Source organism: Microcebus murinus, chromosome 6 (assembly GCF_040939455.1).
Source record: "Microcebus murinus isolate Inina chromosome 6, M.murinus_Inina_mat1.0, whole genome shotgun sequence".
In the NCBI taxonomy this organism is placed as follows: Eukaryota; Metazoa; Chordata; class Mammalia; order Primates; family Cheirogaleidae; genus Microcebus; species Microcebus murinus.
In genome coordinates this window covers 47878345-47905822 of record NC_134109.1, presented here as the reverse complement: position 1 = coordinate 47905822, position 27478 = coordinate 47878345, and the positions used below count along the sequence as shown (strand labels likewise).

At 36.4% G+C, this 27478-nt stretch overlaps 1 protein-coding gene across 1 annotated transcript in view; it reads right to left on the bottom strand.

Moving 5' to 3' along the window:
• Positions 1–27478, bottom strand: part of NEMF (nuclear export mediator factor) — a 68840-nt gene that overhangs the window by 25940 nt on the left and 15422 nt on the right. The window contains exons 5-18 of the mRNA XM_076004045.1: positions 24338–24486; positions 22679–22746; positions 19739–19825; positions 18353–18426; positions 17848–17918; positions 17692–17767; positions 17054–17116; positions 12487–12564; positions 12190–12398; positions 11742–11933; positions 11427–11490; positions 8972–9060; positions 5698–5801; positions 5249–5311 (exon numbers count right to left, since the gene is read on the bottom strand). Of these exons, the coding sequence (XP_075860160.1) occupies positions 5249–5311; positions 5698–5801; positions 8972–9060; positions 11427–11490; positions 11742–11933; positions 12190–12398; positions 12487–12564; positions 17054–17116; positions 17692–17767; positions 17848–17918; positions 18353–18426; positions 19739–19825; positions 22679–22746; positions 24338–24486 (1387 nt within the window). The remainder of the gene's footprint in view (positions 1–5248; positions 5312–5697; positions 5802–8971; positions 9061–11426; positions 11491–11741; positions 11934–12189; positions 12399–12486; positions 12565–17053; positions 17117–17691; positions 17768–17847; positions 17919–18352; positions 18427–19738; positions 19826–22678; positions 22747–24337; positions 24487–27478) is intronic.

Genomic DNA, 27478 nt, shown 5'->3' with positions numbered 1-27478 from the left:
TAGCTGTATCATTTTCCATTCTCACCAGCAGTATATGAGGGTTCTAATTTCTCCACATCCTCACGAACACTTGTTATTGTCAATTATTTCATTATAACCACCTTAGTGAGTGTGAAGTAGTAGTATCTCATTGTGGTTTTGATTTGCATTTCCCAAATGACTAATGAAGCTGAGTATCTTTTCAAGTGTTCCTTGGTCATTCATATATCTTTGGAGAAATATCTACTGGAATCTTTTGCTTATTTTTTAATTGGGTTATTTGCCCTTCTACTGTGGAGTCTTAAGTATTCATTGGATACTGGTCCCTTATCAGATATTTGATTTGCAAATATTTTCTCCTATTCTGTGGGTTGTCTTTTGACTGTCTTGGTAATGTCCTTTGAATTACGGATTTTAATTTGGATTATGTTCCAATTTACCTGTTTTGTATGGTTACTTATGATTTTGGTATTATGTCTAACAAATGAATGACTACATGATATAAGATTATGAAGGTTTATACTTTTTCTTCTAACAGTTTTATAGTTTTAGCTCTTAATTTAGGTCTTGGGTGAATTTTTATAAATAGTGTGAAGAAGAGGTCTAACTTCATTCTTCACTTCTAACTTCATTTTAACTTCTAACTTCATTCTAACTTCACATTCTAACTTCATTCACCACTGTTAAAGAGATCAGTCTATGAAAAGAAGCCACAGACTGGCAGAAAATATTTGGAAAAGACATAGCGGATGTCTTTTCTGATAGAGATAAAGGACTATTATCTAAAATATATGAGGAACTCTTAGAACTTGACATTAAGAACACAAACAACTTGATTTAAAAAATGGGCCAAAGACCTTAACAGATACTTCATCAAATAAGATATACAGATAATAAGCATTTAAAAAGATGCTCCACACCATATGTCATGAAGTAAATGCAAATTGAAACAATAACATATACTACACATCAATTAGAGTGGCCAAAATCCAAAAATTGAATGACACCAAATGCTGGCAAGGGTGTGAAGCAACAGGACTCTCATTTATTGCTATTGGGGATGCAAAAGGGTATACAGGCACTTTGGAAAACAGTCTGGTGGTTTCTTACAAAACTAAACATACTCTTACCATGTGATCCAACAATTTTGCTCCTTGGTATTTGTCCAAATGAACTAAAAACTTATGTCCATACAAAAACCTGCACAGGGGTGTTTATAGCAGCTTTATTCATATTAATTGCCAAAACTTGGAAGAAACCACGATGTCCTTCAGTAGGTGAATGGATAAATAAACTGTGGCATATCCAGACAATGGAATATTACACAGGACTAAAAAGAAATGAGCTATCAAGCATGGAGGAAACTTAAATGCACACTACTAAGTGAAGAAGCTAATCTGAAAAGGCTACATGATGTATGACTGCAACTATGAGATGTTCTGGAAAAGACAGAAACAGAATAATTAGTAGTTGCCAGGGTTTAGGGGGCAGGGAGGAATGAACAGGCAGACCACAGGGGATTTTGAGTGCAGTCAAACTACTCTGCATGATAATGACAGATAAATGTCACTATGCATTTGTCCAAACCCACAGACTGTACAACAAGAATGAACCCTAATGTAAACTATGGACTCTGGGTAATAACGATGTGTCAATGCAGGGTCATCAATTTTAACAAATGTACCACTCCAGTGGGGGATTCTGATAGGGGAGGCTATCCATGTGAGGGGCAGGGTATACATGGGAAATCTCTCTACCTTCTGCTCAATTTTACTGTGCACCTCAAACTTCTCTGAAAAATAAAGTCTATTAAAAAAAAGAAAGAAAGAAGCTATTCTATCCCCACTGAATGGCCTTGGCAATCTTGTTGAAAATCAACTGACCATAAACTAGAAAGTGTATTTCTGGAATCTCAATTCTATTTGTTGATCTACTTGTCCATCCTTAGGCCAATACCATGCTATCCTGATCACTGTTGCTTTGTAGGACATTTTGAAATCAGGAAGTCCCTAAATTTGTTCCTCATTTTTAAGACTTTTGGATCAGCTTGTCTATCTCTGCAGAAAAAGAGGCAGCTGCAATTTGAGGGATTACAATGAATCTGTAGGTTTCTGTGGGTAATACTGCCTGTTTGGATTATTCACTGCTAGTGCATAGAAATACAACTAATTTTTTGTATTTTGATCTTATATCTTGGACATGGTAGAACTTGTTTATTAGCTCTGATAATTTTTGGTGGATTCCTTAGGTTTTTTCAATATATAAGATCTTATCTGTAAACAGAGATAGTTGTACCTCCTCCTTACCAATTTCAGTATTTTTTTTATTTCTTTTCATTGCCTAATGGCCTATACAGAACCACCAGCACAACATTGAATAGAAGTGGCAAGAATAAACATGCTTGTCTTGTTCCTCATGGTAGAAGGAAAGTATCCAGTCTTTCAACATTAAGTATGATTGTTAGCTGTGAGTTTTTCATAAATGCTTTTTACCAAGTTGAGGAACCTCCTTTCTATTCTAGTTTGTTGAGTGTTTTTATCACAAATGAGTGTTGGATTTTGCCAAATGGTTTTTCTGCATCAACTGAGTTAATCATGTCATTTTTGTCTTTTATTATAATAATATTACATTAATTTTCTTTTATTGAACCAACTTTGTATTCCTGCGATAAATAGCACTTTATCATGATATATAATCCTTTTCTGCTGCTATATTTGGTTTGCTAATATTTTGTTGAAGAGTTTTGTGCCTATATTCATAAGCAATATTGGTCTATAGTTTTCTTGTGATGTCTTTGTCTGGTTTTGTTATCAGGGTAATTCTGGCTTCACAGAATGAAATAGGAAGTGTTCCCATCTCTTCAGTTTTTTGGAAGACTTTGTGAAAAACTAGTATTCAACTTTCTTTAAAGTTTGGTATAGGCTAGGTGCAGTGGCTCACACCTGTAATCCCAGTACTCTGGGAGGCCAAAGTGGGAGGATTGTTCGAGATTAGGAATTCAAGACCTAAGCAATATAGTGAAACCCCATCTCTACGAGAAAAATTAAAAACGAGCTAGATGTGGTGGCATGTGTCTATAATCCCAGCTACTTAGGAGGCTGAGGCAGAACTGCTTGAGCTCAGGAGTCTAAGATTATAGTGAGCTATGATGATACCACTGCACTCTAGCCTAGGCAACAGAGAGAGACTCTGTTTCAAATAAAAAACAAAAGTTTGGTATAATTCACCAGTGAAGTCAACTAGGCCCAGGATTTTCTTTGTGAGTAGGTTTCCCCCCATATTACTAATCAATCTCTTTACTTATTATACATTTGTTTCAATTCACTATTTCTTCTTGAGTCAGTTATAGTAGTTTATAACTTTCTAGGAATTTGTCCATTTCACCTAGGTTATCTAAGCTATTGGCCTATAAATCATACTATTCATTTTTATTCCTTGATTTCTGTAAAGTCAGTAGTAATGTCCGCTTTTCCATTCTTGACTTTAAGAATTTGAGTCTTCTCTCTTATTTTCCTGGTCAGTCTACCTATAGATTTACCAATATTGTTTATCTCTTCAAAGAGCCAACTTTGGTTTTGTTGACTATTTTTCTATATTCTTTCATTTATTTCTATGTTAATCTTTATTATTTTCTTCCTTCTCCTTGCATTGGGCTGTTTTTCTAGGTCTTTTTTTTTTTTTTTTGAGACAGAGACTCACTCTGTTGCCGGGGCTAGAGTGCCGTGGTGTCAGCCTAGCTCACGGCAACCTCAAATTCCTGGGCTCAAGCAATACTTCTACCTCAGCCTCCTGAGTAGCTGGAACTACAGGAGTGCACCACCATGCCTAGCTAATTTTTTCCATATATTTCTTTTAGTTGTCCAGCTAATTTCTTTCTATTTTCAGTAGAGACAGGGTCTCGCTCTTGCTCAGGCTGGTCTCGAACTCCTGAGCTCAAACAATCTGCCCACCTTGGCCTCTCAGGGTGCCAGGATTATAGGCTTTAGCCACTGTGCCCAGCCTAGTTCTTTTTTTTCCCCCCATGAGAACCAGGGAAATAGGACTTTTTCCAGTTCTTATAATACAAAGTTATTGATTTGACCTTTTTTAAATATAGGCATTTACAGCTATAAAATTCTCTCCAAATGCTGCTCTACCTGTATCTCATATAAGTTGTGTTATACTGTGTTTTCATTTCATTCATCTCAAAGTATTTTCTGATATCCTTGTGATTTCCTCTTTGACTCACTGGTTATTTATGAGAATGGTGCTTAATTTCAACACATTTTTGAATTTTCTAAATTTTCTTCTACTATTGGTTTCTAATTTCACCCTAACTCACCTTATAATTATTATGGTTAGAAAACTTACTTGTTTCATAGACTATCACATGGTCTTTCCTAGAGAATACTCCACATGTACTTAAGAACAAATACAGGTTGAGCATTCCAAATCCAAAATGCTCCAACATCCAAACCTTTTTGAACACCAACATGACTGCTGAAGAGAAATGCTCAATGGAGCATTTTGGATTTCAGATTTTCGGGTTTGGGATGGTCAACCAGTGTATAAGGTCAACAGTCCAAAATCTGAAACACTTCTGGTCCCAAGCATTTCAGATAAGGGATATTTAACCTGCATCCTGCTACTGTTAGTAGAATATTCTAGAGATGTCTGTTAGATCTACTTAATTTATAGTGTTGTTCAAGTCTTCTACTTCCTTATTGCTCCTGTGTCTAGTTATCCTATCCATGACTGAAAGTTGGATACTGAAGCCCCCCAACTATTATTGTAGAATTATCTATTTATCCCTTCAATTCTGTCAGGTTTTGCTTCATGTATTTTAGGGCTGTTATTAGATGAATATATGTTTATAATTATTATAGCTTCTTGATGGAGTGACCTTTTTATCATTATTTTATTTTTTTCAGACAAAGTTTTGCTCTGTCACCCTGGGTAGAGTGCAGTGGCATCATCATAGCTCACTGCAACTCCGGGGCTCAAGAGATTCTCCTCCCTCAGCTTCCCAAGTAGCTGGGGCTATAGGCCCACACAACAATTCCTGGCTAATTTTTCCTATTTTTAGTAGAGATGAGATCTCATTCTTGCTCCTGACTTCTGACCTCAAGTGATCCTCCCACCTCTACCTCCCAGAGTACTAGGATTAACAGCATGAGTCACCATGCCCAGCCAATTATATTCTTTATCTCTATTAATTTTGTCTTATATTTTACACTAGAAATATTTTAAGGAAATAAACTAAAATTCTGAATAGAAAGAAATATAATACCTGTTGGATTCTTAATTACACAGCTAGTAGCTCCATGAAGATCGGCATGTACATAGATATCTCCTTAAATAAAAACAAGAAATGATACTTTAAGTCCTATATCTAAATGTGAAAAATAGTTATAAACTTTAGCACTAAAAAATTAAGCTTTTAAAAATTTAACCTATAATGATTTTGGAGGATTGAAAACTATTTTGTTAATATAGTACAGCATCAAAAGTCCCAACGCTGTAGATTAGCTCAGCAATACTACTTTAGGAATATTCACTTAAGATGAAAATGAAGTATCAAAGCACATATTCAACAACCCATAAACCATCAAGAATTAAATCTTTCTACTAATTAAATCTGTCAAACAAAAGAGTATATGATGAAAATCAATGCTTAATATTGAGATAACTTACTCAATCATTTAAAAGAAAAATCTTCAGAATTTTAATCTTACCTACCTGATGTCAAGTATCTCTTCACAATTATTTCATTCTGTTGCTGATCTCGTCCACCTATAATTAGATAGTTCTCTGAGCTAATGAACCACAGAAATTTCTCAAACCTACCAAATTGAAAGAAAAAAAGTTAACTTTTCCTTATAGCTGCCTGAATTCACACTTTTTACAAACAAAACAGGAAAATATCCTGCCTATATAGTTTACAACAACTTGATGTTTTAATTTTTTTAAGGTATCAAGCTGAATTTTACTAAAAACCTGTAACACAAATTATCCCAAAATATTCTCAAGACGGTCTTAGAAAAAAGAAATAAAAGCCTGTTTAAAAAAATTATCTCCTGGCTGAGTGCAGTGGCTCATGCCTATAATCCTAGCACTCTGGGAGGCCGATGCGGGAGGATCGCTCAAGGTTAGGAGTTCGAAACCAGCCTGAGCAAGAGCAAGACCCCATCTCTACTAAAAATAAAAAGAAATTAATTGGACAACTAAAAATACATAGAAAAAAATTAGCTGGGCATGGTGGCACATGCCTGTAGTCCCAGCTACTTGGGAGGCTGAGGCAGAGGGATTGCTTGAGCCCAGGACTTTGAGGTTGCTGTGAGCTAGGTTGACACCACGGCACTCTAGCCTGGGCAACAGAGTGAGACTCTGTCTCAAAAAAAAAAAAAAAAATTATCTCCTTACTCCATACAGATAACCTTCTTAAACTCAAGGATAACATATAACAATGAATTACACAAAGCAAAAGTAAAAATGTAAAAAAAAAGTAAAAATTAGCTTTCTTTCAGTGAGGTACTAGATAGGCTTTGGACCACTGGTAAGAAAGGAAACTTGTTTTCCTTCTTTTCTCAATTATCTTCTTGATGGATTGACCCTTTTATCATTATTTTCTTTATCTCTAATAATTTTGTCTTACAGTCACACTAAAAATATTTTAAGGAAAGAAACTAAAATTCTAAATACAAAGAAAGAAATTGTTGGATTCTAAATTACACAGCTAGTAGCTCCATAAAGTTGTTTGAATTCACATATGCAATTAATCTTTACATATATGATATTCTTTATACTTTAATACAAAAGACCAAAACTTGCCTTCAGAATGGTAAAATTATTAACTTTTCTAAAAAGACAAACTTGAGTTTTAATGATTAATGCTATCAGGATAAAAAATATAGAGTGTATATTGTATGACATTTAGAAAGTGACATGCAATATAAACAAATATTTGTTATATATTACAGAGATAATCTTCTGCATGAGTTAATCTATAATTTTAAAAACTACTGGATAAAGATGGTAGATAGAGCATAAGAATTAAACTAAATTCCCTTAACATCCCCAAAAATATAATAGCAAAAGGATTTTATTACTATTTTCTAATTTGAGTTTCAAGTGGGTAACACTCATGGTTGAAAACAATTTTTTTTTTTTTTTTTTTTTTTTTTGAGACAGAGTCTCGCTTTCTTGCCCAGGCTAGAGTGAGTGCCGTGGCGTCATCCTAGCTCACAGCAACCTCAAACTCCTGGGCTCAAGCGATCCTCCTGCCTCAGCCTCCCGAGTAGCTGGGACTACAGGCACGAGCCACCATGCCCGGCTGATTTTTATATTATATATATTAGTTGGCCAATTAATTTCTTTCTATTTTTATGGTAGAGACGGGGTCTCGCTCAGGCTGGTTTTGAACTCCTGACCTTGAGCAATCCGCCCGCCTCGGCCTCCCAGAGTGCTAGGATTACAGGCGTGAGGAAAACAATTTTTTAATTATATAAAAAGGTATATAGCAAGAGATCCTATATCCCTTCAGTTCCCCTCACTGCTACTAAACAGGGAGCCATTGTGATTATCTTCCTGTGTATCCCTGTTGAGTTTCTTTATGTATACAAAAGCTAACACAAAATATTTATTCTGATATTCTTCTCTTCTTTAGACACAGCATACTGTTGTACATATTGCTTTCTTTGTTCAATTAAAAATATTTTTTCCTCATTATTGAATGGATATACTATACTTATTTAGCCACTCCCCTAATGACAGTAAAGAGGTTTATAAAAAAAATACACAAGGGCCGGGCGCTGTGGCTGATGCCTGTAATCCTAGCTCTTGGGAGGCCGAGGCGGGCGGATTGCTCAAGGTCAGGAGTTCAAAACCAGCCTGAGCAAGAGCGAGACCCTGTCTCTACTATAAATAGAAAGAAATTAATTGGCCAACTGATATATATATAAAAAATTAGCCGGGCATGGTGGCGCATGCCTGTAGTCCCAGCTACCCGGGAGGCTGAGGCAGAAGGATCACTTGAGCCCAGGAGTTTGAGGTTGCTGTGAGCTAGGCTGATGCCACGGCACTCACTCTAGCCTGGGCAACAAAGCGAGACTCTGTCTCAAAAAAAAAAAAAAAAAAAACAAAACTGAGCAAGGAAGGAAAAAGAAAACAGAATACTATGTAGCTCAGCTGTGACTGCAATTAAATATTCAAAATAATGCTAATGCTGAATATCAATCTTGACAAAACTATACTGTAATTGTGTGTAATGGAACAGAAGGGGAAAGAGAGGAAAATCCTCATCTTCCAGTGGGAAGTCAGTAGAAGAGTACAAGACAGAAAAATTAAAAAGCAGCAATATAAGCATATTACTAAAGAAATGAACATAAGTATCAAAAGAATCATCTAAAACAGAAGTCCCTAACCCTTTTAGGCACCAGGGACTGGTTTCATGGAAGTTAAAGGAGAGAAGGGCAGGTGGTTTCAGGATGATTCAAGTGCATTACATGTATTGTGCAAACCCCTCTGCTAATGATAATCTGAACTTGCAACTGCTCCCCAGCACTAGCATCACAGACTCAGCTCCACCTCTGATCAGGCATTAAATTCTCATAAGGAGCATGCAACCTAGATCCCTTGTGTGCACAGTTTGCAGTCGGGTTCACACTCCTGAGAATCTAATGCTGCCACTAATATGACAGGAGGTGGAGCTTATGCAGTGATGTGAGCAATGGGCAGTGGGTGTAAATACAAATGAAGCTTTGTTGGCTTACCCCCCACCCATTATCTCCTCCTGTGCCACCCAGTTCCTAACAGGCCATGGACCTGGAGGGTAAGGAGGGGTGGGAACCTACAGATTTATAAGAATTACAAGAAGTTTTCTTTGGAGTGTAGATAATAGGGGTAGGGGTGAAGAACTGCAGAGCTACTAGTATTTTTAGCATCATTTTGTAGAACTGATTTTCTACACAATGTGCATGTGTAATTCTGACAAAAACAAAAAAAGAGCACTTACCAATATACTTTTCTTGCTTTTTGAATAGAGGTAACAGTTTGAACTTCTTTTAACGTTTGCTTTGTTTTCTTTTCTGCTGATTTGAATGCCTATATATATGAAGAGTTTTAAAAATAAACGGTTAACAATTTATTTAAGTAACACCAAAGTAAGTGATGGGGCAATAAATAGTTTTTAAAAGTCACAAAAATGGCACTGTCTATATACACAAACATCCACACTTAAGAGTAATGAAGAAATAAAAATATTTTGTCTCAAATATTAAAGTAATTTAAGTCAACGATTTATTGTATGCAAATATTTCTTCAAGACCTGCAAATTAAGAAATGCCTTGTTCATTGAATAGATACTGAGTGCCTATCATGTACCAGATTCTAGGCTAGCTGCTGGAGATTATGATAGTGAACAAAATGGATAAAGTTCCCCCTTGCCATCCCACTGGGGTGTAGTAGCAGAGACAACCATTAAACATATAATCATTCAAATAAACATATGGAAGGTGCTTCTAAAGATGCTTTAAGAGTATAACAAAGGAACCCAATTTATGCTGGATTATGTATGGTCAAAGAAGGTATCTCTGAGAAGATGGCATTTAAGCTCAAGCCTAAAGGACTAATGAAGTTATAGGGCAAAGAATAGGAAGAAGGGTATGAAAAGCAGAAAGAAAAGACCAGAAAGTAGTGATCACAGGGCAAAATGTCAAGAAGTTAGGTTGGAGGCCAGGCGAAGAGGCTCACACTTGTAATCCTGGCACTCTGGGAGGCCAAGGCAGAAGGACTGCTTGAGGCTAGGAGTTCAAGACCAGCCTGCACAAAAGTGAAATTCTGTCTCTACAAGAAACAGAAAAAATTAGCCAGGTGTAGTGGCATGCACCTGTAGTCCCGGCTACTCAGGGAGGCTGAGGCAGAAGAATTGTTTGAGCCTAGGAGTTAGGAGTTTGAGGTTGCAGTGAGCTGTGACCACACCACTGCATTCTAGTTGGGGTGACAGGATGACATTCTCTCTCTCTCTCAAAAAAAAGAAAGACATAAGGTTGTAACAGTAGATAAAGGGCCAAGTCATGAAGGCCACTCATTTAACAGATATAAAAGTACTACTTTGTTCCAAGCAAAATTCCAGGGACAGGGATGCAGTGATAAAGAAAACAGACTAAGATCCATCTTTCACGCAATCTACATTTTAGAGGGGAGAGACAAATAAATAATCAAATAAACGTATCCGTTGATGGGGTGCAGGATTAAGGAGAAAAACAAACCAAAATAGAGAGACTGACTGAGGGTAGTATTATTTTTAATAAAAGTGGTCAAGTGGTCAAGGGGCCAGGCGCGGTGGCTCACGCCTGTAATCCTAGCACTCTGGGAGGCTGAGGCGGGCGGATTGCTCGAGGTCAGGAGTTCGAAACCAGCCTGAGCAAGAGTGAGACCCCGTCTCTACTATAAATAGAAAGAAATTAATTGGTCAACTAATATATATAGAAACAATTAGCCGGCCATGGTGGCACACGCCTGTAGTCTCAGCTACTAGGGAGACTGAGGCAGCAGGATTGCTTGAGCCAAGGAGTTTGAGGTTGCTGTGAGTTAGGCTGACGCCACGGCACTCACTCTAGCCTGGGCAGCAAAGTAAGACTCTGTCTCAAAAAAAAAAGTGTGGTCAAGGAAGGATTCTCTGATAAAGTCTCCTTTAAGCAGACATGTGAATGAAGGAAGGGATCAAACCATGAAAATTTTGAGGGAAGAACATTCCAGGTAGAGAGCTGCAAGTGCAAAGGCCCTGAGAGAGTAAAATGTGTCATTACTTTATGAACATCTAAGATCCTAGTGTAGACAGCAAGTATGAGAAGAGGGATACAGGTGATGAGTTCAGAGGGGAGCAGATGATGAGTAGGTCCTTGTATGCCAGGAGAAGGGTTCTGAATTATATTAAGATGGGAAGTAACTGGAAGATTTTGAGCAGAGGAGAGAAAGGACTTCACTTCTGACTTAAAAGGATCACAAAGGCTGCTACGTGGAGAACAGTCTACAGTGGGTAAAAGGTAGGAAGAGACAGATCCAGTAAGAGGCTATTGTTTTATCCATGCGAACACAGAGAAAATGGGAGGACTGACCAGTGGATATAAAAAATGAGAAACAGCCAGGTTCTGGTTATACTTTAAAAGAAAGAACCAAAAGGATTTGGAGATGGATTGTAGATGACGAGAGAAGATTCCAGGATATTACAAATGTTTTTAACCTGGGCAAAGAGAAACATGAAGGTACTATTTACTGAGATGGGAAAGAATGGGGGAGGAGCAGTTTGGGGATGAAAGTAAAACTTGAAATATATAAATTTAAAGCAAAATTAAGTTTGAAAGATATTTCTGAATTAGAAAACCTCATTTAAACAGGAGACATAATTAATGCTATTAAACTAAAGCAGGCAAAAACAATTAACATTCACTCTAAGAAATATTAATCACCTTCTCAGCAGCTTCAACAGTCTTTTGTGTTTTCTTGGCAGCATATCTCTTGTGATCATAATACCTAGAAAAACATATTCCTCTTAAATTTTAAGTAAAATCTTTATTTTTTAGTTTTTTACTTATTTCTAATTTTATAGATTCCAAAATTATACAGAAAAAATCATAAGAAATTGCATAATGCACAAAAACTAAACACTTTTATCCAAAAGAAGTCAACATATAATACAGTAAAATAATTTTTTCTTAGCACCCTTAGTAACCTCATTTATCACAGATAATATTTTACCTAAAATTTAAACTTAAATGACTTACTTTTTGGCATTGGCATATGCTGACAAGCTGAGATCAACATCAACAAGTAATGGCTTATTTTTCTGAGGTTTCTGCAGCTGTTTATTCTTTTGCTTTTTCTTTTTCCCTTTTGGTGGTTCGGTTTCATTTTTCTCAACATTGACATCACCATCAACATCGTCATCTTCCTCCTCTGATAACAAGTATGGATTTCTATTAAAAATATTCAATAGTATTTCACTAATGTCAATGACATCACTTTTTTACTTTCAATTTCTTTTCCTCAACAAAATTATAAATGGTTTACAGTATTTAAAGTTTCATTATTCATATTTTAATCTAAATTAATTGTCTTCTATTTGAGAATAAATCTCCAAATAAAGATAAACATTTTTTTAATGAATATAGTGAACAGTTAAGTAACAAAATAAAGACAAGCATTAACTGCTTAACTAAGAATCAGACTTACCTTAGCAGCATCGTAACATGATTCGTTTGTAGTTTTAACTCTTTGATTGCGCTTGCAACAGGGTCCCCTTGGGCTTGAGCTTCTTTCACAATTAACCCGATTTCTGTCCAATCTATCTGGTTGGCTAAAGCACTTCGAACTACCTGAATGGCTCTGTCAACTATTTGCAGGTTCATTTCTATGAGTTCTCCTTTCAGTTTGTCTATTTCCTTAAGAAACAAACCAAACACATTTACTATAATGCCACTTAAAGGTTAACATTTTTGAAAAAGCATCTGAAAAATCTAAACATAATACCTGAGCCTGTTGAAGAGCTTCTAATCTGTTTTCGTGATCCTTTCGGACATTATCTAATTTCTTCAGTGCTTGTTTTTCCTTTTATTGACAAAACAGATTTTTTAAAAATTAGATTTTTCCTACCTCATGGCAATTCTCTTTTATCTCCTGAAACTCACTATACTGACCCCAAATCTGCCCCCTCAATGTTGTTACCTAGCTCGATAAAGTTTCCCATAGTTCACTCTCCGAGGCCTATCCCACTCTAAAGTTACCAAAATTACCTCTCCTGCACACCTAACTCCCATTTACTATATAGAAAAGTTTCTTGATTATAGGTTACATTGTATGTAAAATGTGCCCCTAATGTGCTTGGCATTGTTCACGCAGGCAGAATTCGAGACATCTTTCCTATGGCATGAAAGTAAAGTTTGGAGCCAGATGCAGTAGCTTATGCCTGTAATCCCAGCACCTTGGGAGGCTAAGGCAGAAAGATTGCTTGAGACCAGCCTGAGTAACATAGCAAGATCCCATTGCTATAAAAAATAAAAATTAACCAGGTGTGGAGGTGCATGCCTGTAGTCCTAGCTACTCAGAAGGCTGAGGTGGGAGGATTGCTGAGCCTAGGAGTTTGAGGTTTCAGTGAGCTATGGTGATGACACTGCACTCTAACCTGGGCAACAGAGCAATATCCTGTCTCCATAAAAGGTAAAGTTTGGGGGAATGAATTCTTAAAGAGCATAAACTACCAAACAGCTTTTTATTTTATTGCTGCTTTTAACTTTCTCAGCACAATTTCTATTATTTTACAGAGCATTTTTCTCCTAAATTAATAATACAAAAAGCTCACAGTAATTATTTAACCTTCTATATAATATTTTATCATGTAATTTACATGTCAAGGTTATCAATTTGGGGGCAAATTTTCTAACACTAGTAACAGTATCACCAATTAATGACTATTTAAATGCTGGATAAAACATTTACAAGATTTACATTATAGGAACGGTGACTATTAAAAGAACCAACAATAATTACCAAGATTAATCACTGGCATTTTGACACCCATAAAAACATGAGGTTCGGTGCTATTGCTAAGTTATCTGTTTACTGGCCAAAATTGCTGCCACCATGTGGTAATCATATAATTCTTTGACCTACCTACTTTCAAATTGTGCTATGATTAACTAATTTTTTAAAACTGAAGGGGAGAGGGTCCAGGAATTAACATAATTAGACATTTTTGCACACATATTTTAAGACTTTATTAATATTTTTGAAAAATAAAATCCCCTTCAAATTAAACTGTTCTATAGCAAATGCTCTAAAAAGAGTCAAATGTGCTAGAAAAATACTGCATGTTAAATTTGGAGTCATGATAAACAGAAAACAGACCTAGTTTTAGGTCCAGTTTTAAAAAAAACAGATTAATGATAAATAATTGCCCCTCCTCTGGCCTATTTAAAATCACCCTAGAATAGTGTTTCCTTAACAGCAAAGTTTGAGCAGCTATGGACTGTTTTAACAAAGGAAATCATACTGGGTACCAACCTCACCTTCCCACTTTATTTCCCTTCTTAAAGAATATCTGACACACTGATGAAACAAAGACAATGACACCTTCCCTGGACCTGTATCAAGAGAAGAGAGGCCAGGCACAGTGGCTCCTGTCTGTAATCCCAGAACTTTGGGAGGCCCAGGAGTTTGAGACCAGCCTGAGCAAGATAGTGAGACTTCATCTCAAAAAAAAAGATTAGAACCAATATCAAGTAATGAAATTGAGACAGCAATAAACCTTCCTAAAAAGAAAGTCCTGGACCAGATGGTTTCACACCCGAATTTTACCACACCTACAAAGAAAAACTGGTGCCTATCCTGCCGAAATTATTTCACAACAGCAAGAAGGATGGAATCCTCCCAAACACATTTTATGAAGCAAACATAACCCTGATACCAAAACCAGGAAAGGATGCAACAAAAAAAGAAAACTACAGACCAATATCCCTTATGAATATAGATGCAAAAATTCTCAACAAACTCCTAGCCAACTGAATCCAGGTGCTTGTCAAGAAAATAATCCATCACAACCAAGTGGGCTTCATCCCAGGGATGCAGGGATGGTTCAACATATGCAAATCTATAAATGTAATTCACCATATAAACAGAAGCAAAAACAAAGACCATATGATTTTCTCAACAGACACAGAAAAAGCGTTTGACAAAATTCAACACCCTTTTATGATAAGAATGCTCAATAAAATAGGCATAGACAGGGCTTACCTAAAAATGATACAAGCCTTTTATATGACAAACCCACAGCCAATATCAAACTGAATGGGGAAAAATTGAAAGCAATTCTCACTTAGAACTGGAACAAAACAAGGATGCCCACTATCTCCACTCCTATTCAACATAGTGCTGGAAGTCCTTGCTACAGCAATCAGACAAGAAAGCGGAATTAAGGGCATCCAAATGGGAGCAGAAGAGATCAAACTCTCACTCTTTGCTGATGACATGATATTATACCTAGAAAACCCCAAGGATTCAACCAAGAGACTCCTTGAATTGATAAACTAATCAGGTAAAGTCTCAGGATACAAAATCAATACACAGAAATCAGAGGCATTCATATACGCCAATAACAGTACAAGTGAGAAACAAATCAAAGACTCAATTCCCTTCAAAATAGCAACAAAGAAAATAAAGTACCTAGGAATATATTTAACTAAGGAGGTAAAAGAACTCTACAGGGAGAACTATGAAACACTGAAGAAAGAAACAGCAGAGGATGTAAACAGTGGAAGAATATACCATGCTCATGGGTCGGCAGAATCAACACTGTTAAAATGTCCATACTACCCAAAGTGACCTACAGAGTCAATGCAATCCCTATTAAAATACCATCATCATTTTTCACAGATATAGAAAAAACAGTTTTACACTTCATATGAAACCAAAGAGGACCCCATATAGCAAAATCAATCCTAGGCAATAAAAACAAAATAGGAGGTATCAATTTACCAGATTTCAAACTATACTACAAGGCTATAGTAATTAAATCAGCTTGGTACTAGCACAAGAACAGGGACATTGGCCAATGGAACAGAAAAGAGAACCCAGATATAAAACCATCCTCATATAGCCAACTAATCTTCGACAAAGCAGACAAAAACATACACTGGGGAAAAGAATCCTTATTCAATAAATGGTGCTGGGAAAACTGGATAGCCACATGTAGAAGACTGAAACAGGACGCACACCTTTCACCTCTCACAAAAATCAATTCACACTGGATAACAGACTTGAACATTGGTTGTGAAACTATTAGAATTCTAGAGGAAAATGTTGGAAATACTCTTCTAGACATTGGCCTAAGCAAAGAATTTATGAAGAAAACCCCAAAGGCAATCACAGCAGCAAGAAAAATAAATAAATAGGACCTGATCAAATTAAAAAGCTTCTGCACAGCCAAAGAAACTGTCAAGAGAGCAAACAGAGACAACCCACAGAACAGGAGAAAATTTTGCAAGCTACACATCCGATAAAGGGCTGATAACTAGAATTTATTTAAAACTCAGGAAAATCAGCAAGGAAAAATCAAACAACCCTATCAAAAAGTGGGCAAAGGACATGAACAGAAATTTTTCAAAAGAAGACAGAATAATGGCCAACAAACATGAAAAAATGCTCCACATCTCTAATCATCAGGGAAATGCAAATCAAAACTGCAATGAGATATCACCTATCTCCAGTAAGAATGGCCTTTATTAAAAAGACCCCAAACAAGAAATGTTGGTATGGATGCGGAGAGATAGGAACACTCCTACACTGCTGGTGGGACTGCAAACTGGTTCAGCCTCTGTGGATAGCAATATGGAGATACCTTAAAGCGACACAAGTAGATCTACCATTTGATCCACCACTGGGCATCTACCCAAAAGATCAAATGACATTCTACAAATGAGACACCTGCACTCGAATGTTTATAGCAGCACAGTTCACAATTGCAAAGTTGTGGAAACAACCCAGGTGCCCATCAATACATGAGTGGATTAATAAAATGTGGTATATGTATACCATGCAGTACTATTCAGCTTTAAGAAACAATGGTGATATAGCACCTCTTGTATTTTCCTGGATAGAGCTGGAACCTATTCTACTAAGTGAAGTTTTCTCAAGAATGGAAAAACAAGCACCACATGTATTCATCAGCAAATTGGTATTAACGGACAAACACCTAAGTGGACATATAGGAATAACATTTATCGGGTGTCGGGTGGGTGGGAGGGGGGAGGATGGGATGGGTATATACAAACATAATGAGTGAGATGTGCAACATTTGGGGGATGGTCACGCTTGAAGCTCTGACTCGAAGGGGGAGGGGGTGTGTGGGCAATATATGTAACCTTTAACACTGTACCCCCATAAGATGCTGAAATAAAAAAGAAAAATGAAAAAAAAAAAATCAGAGAATTCTCATACTGCTTTATTTCCGAAAGGCTGCCCATCCTATACAAAAGCATCATCTACTCATCAAACCACTATAAGATTAGATGGTTTTATATAAGTGTTTTTAATAATACCGTACCTGTTGTAAAGCTTTTAAATCAATTTTCTGTCCTTCTATCTTGGAATAAAATTCATCCACAGCCTTATTAAAAAAAAAAAAAACAACTAGCTGAAAAAAAAGGGCATAATAGTCTCTACTTCAACTTGCATACACAGAATTTTAGAGTCTATTTTGTTTCATAACACCACAAAAAGAACTTGAACAGATTCCAGTAAGTATATTATACAACTAAACAATACCAAGAATTAAATTAAGTTTAAATCTTTGGTCCCTTACTTTGAAATAACAATTGTTTCCAACAGCTGTAGTTGTATCTGCAATGATTTTCCCTGCCCCCACCATGGAAAAGGAAGGGAAGAGCAGGAGAAAGGGATGGGGGTGGGGGTCAGAAAGAGAGACATAAATGGACTAAAGACCAAGTGGTAGGGAAGGGGAAAGGAGAGCAGAAAAAGGGATAGAAAGGAAAGTGCAAAGAGGGAGAGGAAGGTAAGAAAACGCGCACGTAGGCATTCCCTCTGCATTTATCTTTAATGCCCAGATTCACAGTGATTGTAAAACAAGAATATTTTTAATTTCTCAATCAGAGCAATTGATATTAACTTAACAACTCATATCATGCTAACTAACTGGTCAAAGAACATAATTAGAAAACCTACCTTGTCAAATGATTCAAATTCTATATATGGACATTGTGAATGTTGAGAAAACAAGAAAGGATGAAATTCTTCATACCTGTAAAATACATTTATTATATCACATTCAAGAGCATTAATAAACATCCAAAGCAAATTGATCCATGCCTACATGCTTACGTGAGTATGTCTTCAACTGGTTTATCTATTTCCAGGCTTGGTTTTATTTCTCTTTTCTGAATGATATATCCCTACAAAAATCCAACATGAAAATCATTTCTAGCCATAATTTATAAAGATTTACTTTCCATGACTGATAGTAATTTTAAGTTTTTATAAGTGATACTTTGAATAGAGAAGAAAAACATTCATAAGATATAAGATAATTCAATAACTATTAGGGGGCAGTAAAACACAAAACTTTGGAAAAGTGCTGGCAAATGAAAATGTGCTTCTCTATCTAAAATCAACACAAGAAGAAATATTTTCAAATTCCTCAACTTTTCTGCAGTGCCTATACCAATAGTAATTTTTTTAAAAAACTACCCTAGAATAAGCATATTACAAACAACAATTTTCCAAATCAGAATTATAAAATTTACACATATTGATCCTTAGTGAACATTTAATTTCTGAAAACCCAAATAAAACCACAATAATATATAGTAAGTATACATAGTGCTACCTTCCCACTGAAGTTGGATGTTGTTTTCATATAGTCTTCTGCTTTCTGCAGACAAACAAGTACTTTTTCAATATCTAAGGGGGGAATTAAAAAAAAAAAAGTGTCAATCAAGTGTCAATTAACCATGGTTAAACAACTACATAGAAAACAGAAAAGTGCTTATGAAATAATATAGTGTTGAAGAAAATTAGATAGTTATTTCACATTTGTAATTGATATATGTAAATAAGGCTATGTTTCAGCCAGCCTGTCATCCCAGTAGCTTTTACTGAATCACCCATCTTTCCCTCCATGATCTGAAAGGCACTTTGTTCATAACTAAATTCCCATATATTTGGGCCTATTCCTATATTCTTCATGCTATTTATTCCTTTCCCAAAAACTTACAGTTTGAATTACTATAGCTTCCTAATATGTTTTAATCTAGGGAAAGATTACACAGACAGTAATAAATAGTAATAAATCATTACTATTATTTTCTAGAATTTTCCTGAACATTTTCACACGCTTTCATTCCAAATGAATATTAAATTCATTTTTAAAAACAAACAAAACAGGCCAGGCACTATGGCTCACGCCTGTAATCCTAGCACTCTGGGAAGCTGAGGCAGGCGATCACTCAAGGTCAGGAGTTCAAAACCAGCCTGAGCAAGAGTGAGACCCTGTCTCTACTAAAAATAGAAATTAATTGGCCAACAAAAAATATAAAAAATATATATAGAAAAAAATTAGCCGGGCATGGTGGCATGTGCCTGCAGTCCCAGCTACTTGGGAGGCTGAGGCAGAAGGACTGCTTGGGCCCAGGAGTTTGAGGTTGCTGTGAGCTAGACTAACAGCACTCTAGCCTGGGGAACAGAGCAAGACTCTGTCTCAAAAAAAAAAAATTGTCAAAGACCAAATCTTACATTTTCCTTGTATTTCCTCTACTTTTTTATTACCCTAATCTGGCAGTTAAGTAGTTACAAAAGCCTAGTCCATCATACAATCGTACATTACCATAGAAATTAACATGCATGAATAATGCTATTTCCAGAAGCACCCCAGGTTCTGAGGCAGAAGGGTAATAATTCAACTCCTTGCAACCCCAACTGTCCTAAGTTCAGTTCCCAATCATTCCAAAAATTTAGGGAGTGAGAAAAGAGAATATTCCTCAAAAGTAAGAAGGTAGGTCAAGAGACTGAACTTTATATTACCAAGAATAAACCTCCCTAGTAATTAGAGGAGGAAGCCAGGAAGGAATACCCATATGCATAGGACACTTAGAGAGCAAATGTTTTTTAAGTCTAGAACTACCTGCTCACTTACTACTTTTCTAGAAATAATTTTGAGAGTTTTTAAAAAAGGAAATAAATGAAAATGAACAAAACTTGTACCATACAGACATACCTTTACTTTCAAGTTTTTCATCCACTTTGACATTACCAGAGAATCCATTTTCTATAAGACAGTGTTCGATGAGAGCTGGTCCATAGGCTACCAAAGCAGAAGGTATTATTTTTAGTATTTTCCTATAAAATTTAATATTCAAATTATAGTACAAATTTATACCACAACATAAAAATAATAGCAACCAGTGAAAATAATAATAAGTATACTTATTTTGAAATATTGTTAGAAATGACAATTTCTGTTTTTGAGACAGAGTCTCACTCTGTTGCCTGGGCTAGAGTACAGTGTCGTCAGCCTAGCTCACAGCAACCTCAAACTCCTGGGCTCGAGCAATCCTCCTGCCTCAGCCTCCCAAGTAGTTGGGACTACTGGCATGCACCACCATGCCTGGCTAATATATATATATATATATATACACACATACATACATATATATATATATATATATATATATATATATATATATATATATATATATGTTTTTAGTTAGCCAGCTAATTTCTTTCTATTTATAGATAGATGGGGTCTCGCTCTTGCTCAGGCTGGTCTTTAACTCCTGACCTTAAGCAATCTGCCCGCCTCAGCCTCCTAGAATGCTAGGATTACAGGTGTGAGCCATCATGCCCGGCCTGTTACTTTTAATTGTTTTCTGTGTGTGAGTTATATGCAACTTAGAATATTTACTCTCACCATTGCTATTCATCATTGTACTGGAGGTTATAACTAGCACAATAGGCAAAATTAATTAATTAAATGTATTCAGATTCTAAAGGATGAACTAAAGTATCATTATTCACAGAAGATATACAATCCTGTACATTAAAAAATCCTAAGGAATCCACAAAAACAAACAAAAAACCCACAAAACCTACTAGAATTAATAAACAAGTTTATCAGGTTTGCGGGATACAAAATCAATATATAAAAGACAATTGTATTTCTACCCAAAAATGAAATTAAGAAAACAATTCTACTCCCAATAGTATAAAAATAATAGAATGTTTAGGAATAAATCTAAAAAAGGAAGTATAAGATTTATACACTGAAAATTTCAAATACTGCTGAGAGAAATTAAAATACTTAAATAAATGGTAAGATATTCTCTGTTCATGGAAGACTCAATTTAGGTAAAATGGAACTTCTCCCCAAATTGATCTACAGATGTAATTTTTATCAAAATCCCAGCAAGCTTTTTTTTGTAGAAGATGACAAGTCAATCCTAAATTTTATAAGAAAATGCAAAAGACCTAGAATAGCCTAAACCCTTTTGGAAAAAAAGAACAAAGTTAGAGGACATATACAAGTTGAGTATCCCTTATCTGAATGCTTGAGACCAGAGTGTTTTGGATTTCAGATTTTTTTCAGATTTTGGAATACCTGCATATATGTAACAAGGTATCTCAGGGAGAGAACCCAAGTAACACAAAATTCAATTATGTTTCATATACACCTTATACACATAGCTTGAATGTAATTTTATGCAATCTTTTTTTTTTTTTTTTGATACAGAGTCTCACTTTGTTGCCCAGGCTAAAGTGAGTGCCGTGGCGTCAGCCTGACTCACAGCAACCTCAATATCCAGGGCTCAGCGATCCTACTGCCTCAGCCTCCCGAGTAGCTGGGACTACAGGCATGCGCCACCATGCCCGGCTAATTTTTTGTATATATATTTTTAGCTGGTCAATTAATTTATTTCTATTTTTGGTAGAGACGGGGTCTCGCTCAGGCTGGTTTCGAACTCCTGACCTTGAACAATCCGCCCGCCTCGGCCTCCCAAAGCACTAGGATTACAGGCGTGAGCCACTGCGCCCGGCCTATGCAATCTTTTTAATAATTCTGTGTACCCGTCACATGAAGTCAGTGCGGAAGTTTCGACTTGTGGCATTATGTCTGCACTCAAAAAGTTTCGGATTTTGGGGCATTTTGGATTTCAGATTTTCTGATTAGGGATACTCAATCTATACTACCTGATTTCAAAAAGTATAGAAATTAGTGAGACTTTGGCTTAATCTAAATTTGCAAATTTTACACACGCTATACTAACAGTTGGAAAGTTTTAAAGATAACTTTTTAATGAATTCTAATTTCATAAGAGAGGAAAAATAACTCCCCAATGCTCAGTAATCCATGCCTGCCTGCCTCTGTATCTTTTCCAGATTTCTTAATATAGAGCTAAGTGATGATCTTCTCAAGTATAAAATTTTATTAAGATCAAAAAAGTTTACTGGGGGCCGGGCGCTGTGGCTCACGCCTGTAATCCTAGCTCTTGGGAGGCCGAGGCGGGCGGATTGCTCAAGGTCAGGAGTTCAAAACCAGCCTGAGCAAGAGCGAGACCCCGTCTCTACTATAAATAGAAAGAAATTAATTGGCCAACTGATATATATATATAAAATTAGCCGGGCATGGTGGCGCATGCCTGTAGTCCCAGCTACTCGGGAGGCTGAGGCAGAAGGATCACTGGAGCCCAGGAGTTTGAGGTTGCTGTGAGCTAGGCTGACGCCATGGCACTCACTCTAGCCTGGACAACAAAGCGAGACTCTGTCTCAAAAAAAAAAAAAAAAAAAAGTTTACTGGGAACAAAAGGATGTGATAGATGTTGGGATGCCATGAGACCCACCAATTTTAAAAAAACTAAGCTAAGTGGTTGTTAAACCAAAGAATCACACTGAAAAAACTGATTCCTTACAATACTACAGCCAGCAACTGAAGTGCTAGATAACACTGTGCATTGCTTTTAAATAAAATCTAACAGATAAAGTTCAAACTTCATGTGGTATATAATAACTTCTAGTTCTTTGACAATAAGCTCCTACTTATTCAAAGGGTCATTTTAAACTCCTTGATACATTTTTTACCAGAACCATAAAAGATTTAAATATATTCCCAAATATCACATTATCTTGCAAACATTTCATTGCTCTATGTAGGATTACTCACGAAGTAATGGGTTAAGAACTCTTTTTAGCAGTTCGCCCTTAGGTGCACTGGTTATTATTTCAGTCAATCTGTAAAACAAAATTGACATACCTTTTAACTATCTTAATATTGAATAAACCTTAAAGCAATCTTCATTCACATTACTTTCATCTGCATCAATTTACCTGATCTTTATAATAATCTGAAATATAATAGGAATTAGTTCTTTTTGTAGGTTAAGAAAATGGATCACAAAAGTAATTTATCCAAGATTAGTAGGTTCTTGAATAGCAGACTGGGACCTGAATCTAGGTTTTCTAAGAGAAATCAGTGTTTTTCTAACTAAGTCATATTGCTTATCATCAATGTGCCCACATATAAATGACATGAAAATATTTTTATATAAAAGTTAAAATGAGTTGGATGAGGTGGTGGCTCACATGTAATTCTAGCACTTTGGGAGGCCGAGGTGAGAGGATTGCTTGAGGCCAGGAGTTCAAGACCAGCCTGAGCAAGACTCTGTCTCTACAAAAAATAGACAAATTAGCCATGATTTGCCTATAGTCCCACCTATGATGCCGAGGCAGGAAGATTATTTGAGCCCAGGAGTTTGAAGTTGCAGTGAGCTATGAAGACACCACTGCACTCTAGCCTAGGTGACAGAGTGAGACCCTGTCTCAAAAAAAAAAAAGAAAAGGAAAGGAAAAAGTTAAAATGTTGTTTGTGAATTTCATGCCATATCTTAACAATTGCAATGGCTTTATCTAATTAAGCACTTAACAAGCACTCTTAAGGATGCTGTAGATCAATGCAGTCCTCACACCAAAAGCAGCATTACCCAAGAACGAGATAGAAATGAAAATTCCTGGGCCCTACACTAGATCTACTGAATTAGCACAGAGAGGGGCAATCCATGGTATAATAGGCCCTCCAGGTGATTCTGATACATGTTAATCTTTAAGAACCACTGCTGCCCACTATTAATCAGCAGAGCATCTGGCCAAAACAGTATAGCTACAATCATCACTTTATCTTATCCTACTTCCCCTTTTCTTAGGTAAATAAGAATTTCTATTCCCCTTTGTGTTCTACCCAAGATATGCATGTGCTCTCTCACAGAATAGCTAATAAGTCCCTTCAATTTATCAAGAATCCCTAACCATCTGAAGTAACCCAAAACTTAGCTTTAAGAAGACATATATCTGCCACTTTCAAGTGAGGTTTAATTCTTATTTATTCATTCATTCATTCATTCATTCATTTTAGCGTATTATGGGGGTACAAGTGTTAAGGTTACTTATATTGCCCATGCCCCCCTCCCCCCTCGAGTAAGAGCTTCAAGCATGTCCATCCCCCAAACGCTGCACATCTTACTCGTTGTGGTTGTATATACCTCTCCCCTCCCACCCTCCCAACACCCAATAAATGTTACTCCTATATGTCCACTTAGGTGTTGATCCGTTAATACCAATTTGATGGTGAGTACATGTGGTGCTGGTTTTTCCATTCTTGAGATACTGAGGTTTAATTCTTAGGCACACATTGATGTAGTTCAAGGAGTCTAAATTTACTTACGTTATCCAAGTAAACAAAACATTTTCTTATATGACAGTTTTCATATTCTGACCTATTTTACCTTGTAATACAATATGAAATGAGTTTATAAACAAAACATGTTACCTTTCCAAAGTAAGCAGAGGTTCAGCAGTTCTAGCATGATCAATTGGATAGCGTTCACGAACAGCAAATTTAACATCATCTGCCTCATCAGTTCGAAACCTTAGGATATTTAGAATTAGGTACTCATAATCTGTAAGAACAATGTTCCCCTGCAATAGAATAAAATACAATTTAATGCTTTTCCAAATCATTCTTTTTTTTTTTTTTTTTTTTGAGACAGAGTCTCACTCTGTTGCCCAGGCTAGAGTGAGTGCTGTGGCGTCAGCCTAGCTCACAGCAACCTCAGACTCCTGGGCTCGAGCAATCCTTCTGCCTCAGCCTCCCGAGTAGCTGGGACTACAGGCATGCGCCACCATGCCCGGCTAATTTTTTTTTTTTTATATATATATCAGTTGGCCAATTAGTTTCTTTCTATTTATAGTAGAGACGGGGTCTCACTCTTGCTCAGGCTGGTTTTGAACTCCTGACCTTGAGCAATCCGCCCGCCTCGGCCTCCCAGAGAGCTAGGATTACAGGCGTGAGCCACCGCGCCCGGCCCCAAATCATTCTTGAAACATCTTAAAATTTGAGAAAGAAAATGTAGTCTCTTAACCTAATCAAGGTTATAAAAATGAAGTTACAAAACAAAAAGCACCAGAGTCACATCTAAACAACGTTCATTAAAAAAAAATACACACACACACACACACACACACACCCACACACCCACACACACCATTCCTGGCACTTGCCCAGCACAGACTAGGAAATAAGATAAACAAATTCTAAAGACTCCAAGTTTGAAATATAATGAAGGAATCTAGAGCAACTTTAAATTCATTGTCTGATGGTTTAGAAGTTACTAATAAAAACACAGTAATCTATTAACACCTTGATGACAGCAGCTGAACTTACTGTTACACTAACAGGAGGCAGGTCTATAAACATTGGCTTATTAAGAGAAACAGATAAGACACATTTCAGAAGCCAAGCAAAAAGCTATTATACTTTCACCTGCAATTTGTCTTTTTTTTTTTTTTTGAGACACAGTCTCGCTTTGTTGCCCAGGCTAGAGTGAGTGCCATGGCACCAGCCTAGTTCACAGCAACCTCAAGCTCCTGGGCTCAAGCAATCCTCCTGCCTCAGCCTCCCAAATAGCTGGGACTACAGGCATGTGCCACCATGCCCGGCTAATTTTTTCTATATATATTAGTTGTCCAATTAATTTCTTTCTATTTATAGTAGAGACGGGGTCTCGCTCTTGCTCAGGCTGGTTTCGAACTCCTGACCTCGAGCAATCCTCCCACCTCGGCCTCCCAGAGTGCTAGGATTACAGGCGTGAGCCACCGCGCCTGGCCAGCAATTTGTCTTTTAATGGCAATAGTTATGTGGCAAGAATAGTAATGATAGTTATAACTTTTGCCCAAGTAATCCCACATTTGGTAATGTGACCTCATGAAATACTTCAGTAAAACCAAAGGCTACATGCTTAAAGATGTTCACTAGAGTTTATTTATAATATTAAAAAAATGGAGGCTGCACATGGTCGCTCATGTCATAATCTCAGCACTTTGGGAGGCCAAAGGCAACAGGATTATTTGAGGCCAGGAGTTTGAGACTAGCCTAGGAGACACAGTGAGACCCCATCTCTATAAAAAAATAATAAAATTTAGCTAGGAGTCATGGCACACGCCTATATTTACTCAGCAGGCTGAGGCATGAGCCCAGGAATTCAAGGTTACAGTGAGCTATGATCATGCCACTGCACTTCAGCCTGGGTGACAGAGAGAGAGACACTGTCTCTAAATAAAAAAAAAAAAAAAGCTTAAATGTAAAAATCAGAGAAATTATTTAATTATAATATATCAACATATCAACATAACAAAATAGTAAAAAGCTATTACCTTATGAAGACTGTAAAAAAATTAAGAAAATGTTTATAATGTGAAGTAAAAAACAGCAAGACAAAAAATGTTGTGTCCTAGGAAGTAGGCAAAAATAAAATTACTTATTAAAGATTTAGAATTAAAGACTTTTAAAATTCAATACTGTTAGATAATATTTTCAATAAAAGTGGGGGGGACCTAATGAAAATAAAACTGCCCAAAGAATACAACCTTTCTTTACAGACAATGAAGATAGGGTACTATACAGACACAATTAAAAAATACAAAGAAGCATTCATGAAAATAGTCACAAATGACTTTGCAACTGCTTAGAACATGATTATAGAACATGGTGGGAGTAACTCCAATCTCATGGGAATCACAGGTTGCAAGTTAAGTGGCTTCAGTCAATTCAGCTACGATTTACCTTGATTAGAGCTATAGATAACCCAAAACTACTAAATATTGAAAGACTAGTAAAAGGTTCTGACTTCAAAGCAACAATATATTTAAAATTTTAAAGATTTATTTAATTCAAAGAACAGAAAGATAATTGGAAAAGAAAAGTAACAGGCTTACAAAGAAATCCAGATAAGTATCTTGTTCAGGAAGTTGTGTCTTGAAGAATGGACCTGGCCATAGATCATGGTATATAGAAGATGCTCAAAATTTGATTTGTTGAATCAAATTCTACAGTTATCAGAGACACCTAGAAGATTCCAGTAAAGAAGATATTTCCCAGAAAGGGCTTTCCTTAAACCAAGGTTTCCCAAAAGTATTCCACAGGATGGCTCCCCTTACCTCCCCCACAAAAAAGAATTCTGTGATCAAGTTTTAGAAATTCTATGTAACATTTCCTTCTCTAGTCGATGTATGTATTATATTACCATATTAACGGCACTGATAAGTCCTAGAGGCTAAAAAAAAAAAACTTTATCTTACTTTACTCTCATGGTTCTTGAAACCTTGGGAATCTTTTGAAACCTGAAACCTGAAATATTTATGACTATGGAACCTATTTTTCTAGGCATATCACCTCTTTATGTGCCAGTCTCCCTATACTTGAGGAGGAATAGGCCTGTCTTAAATATATTTGTCTTTCCAGCACCAACAGAAGCTCCATTCAATAAATGTTTTATTAGTATCTTATGGAATTAGTATCCAAGGAACATATTTTGGGAAATACTGCATTTGATTCTGATGTACCCAATAAGCCACTTTCTGATCTTAGCTTACTTTCCCCAAGTCTTTCCTACTGGAATCTTCTTACTACAAA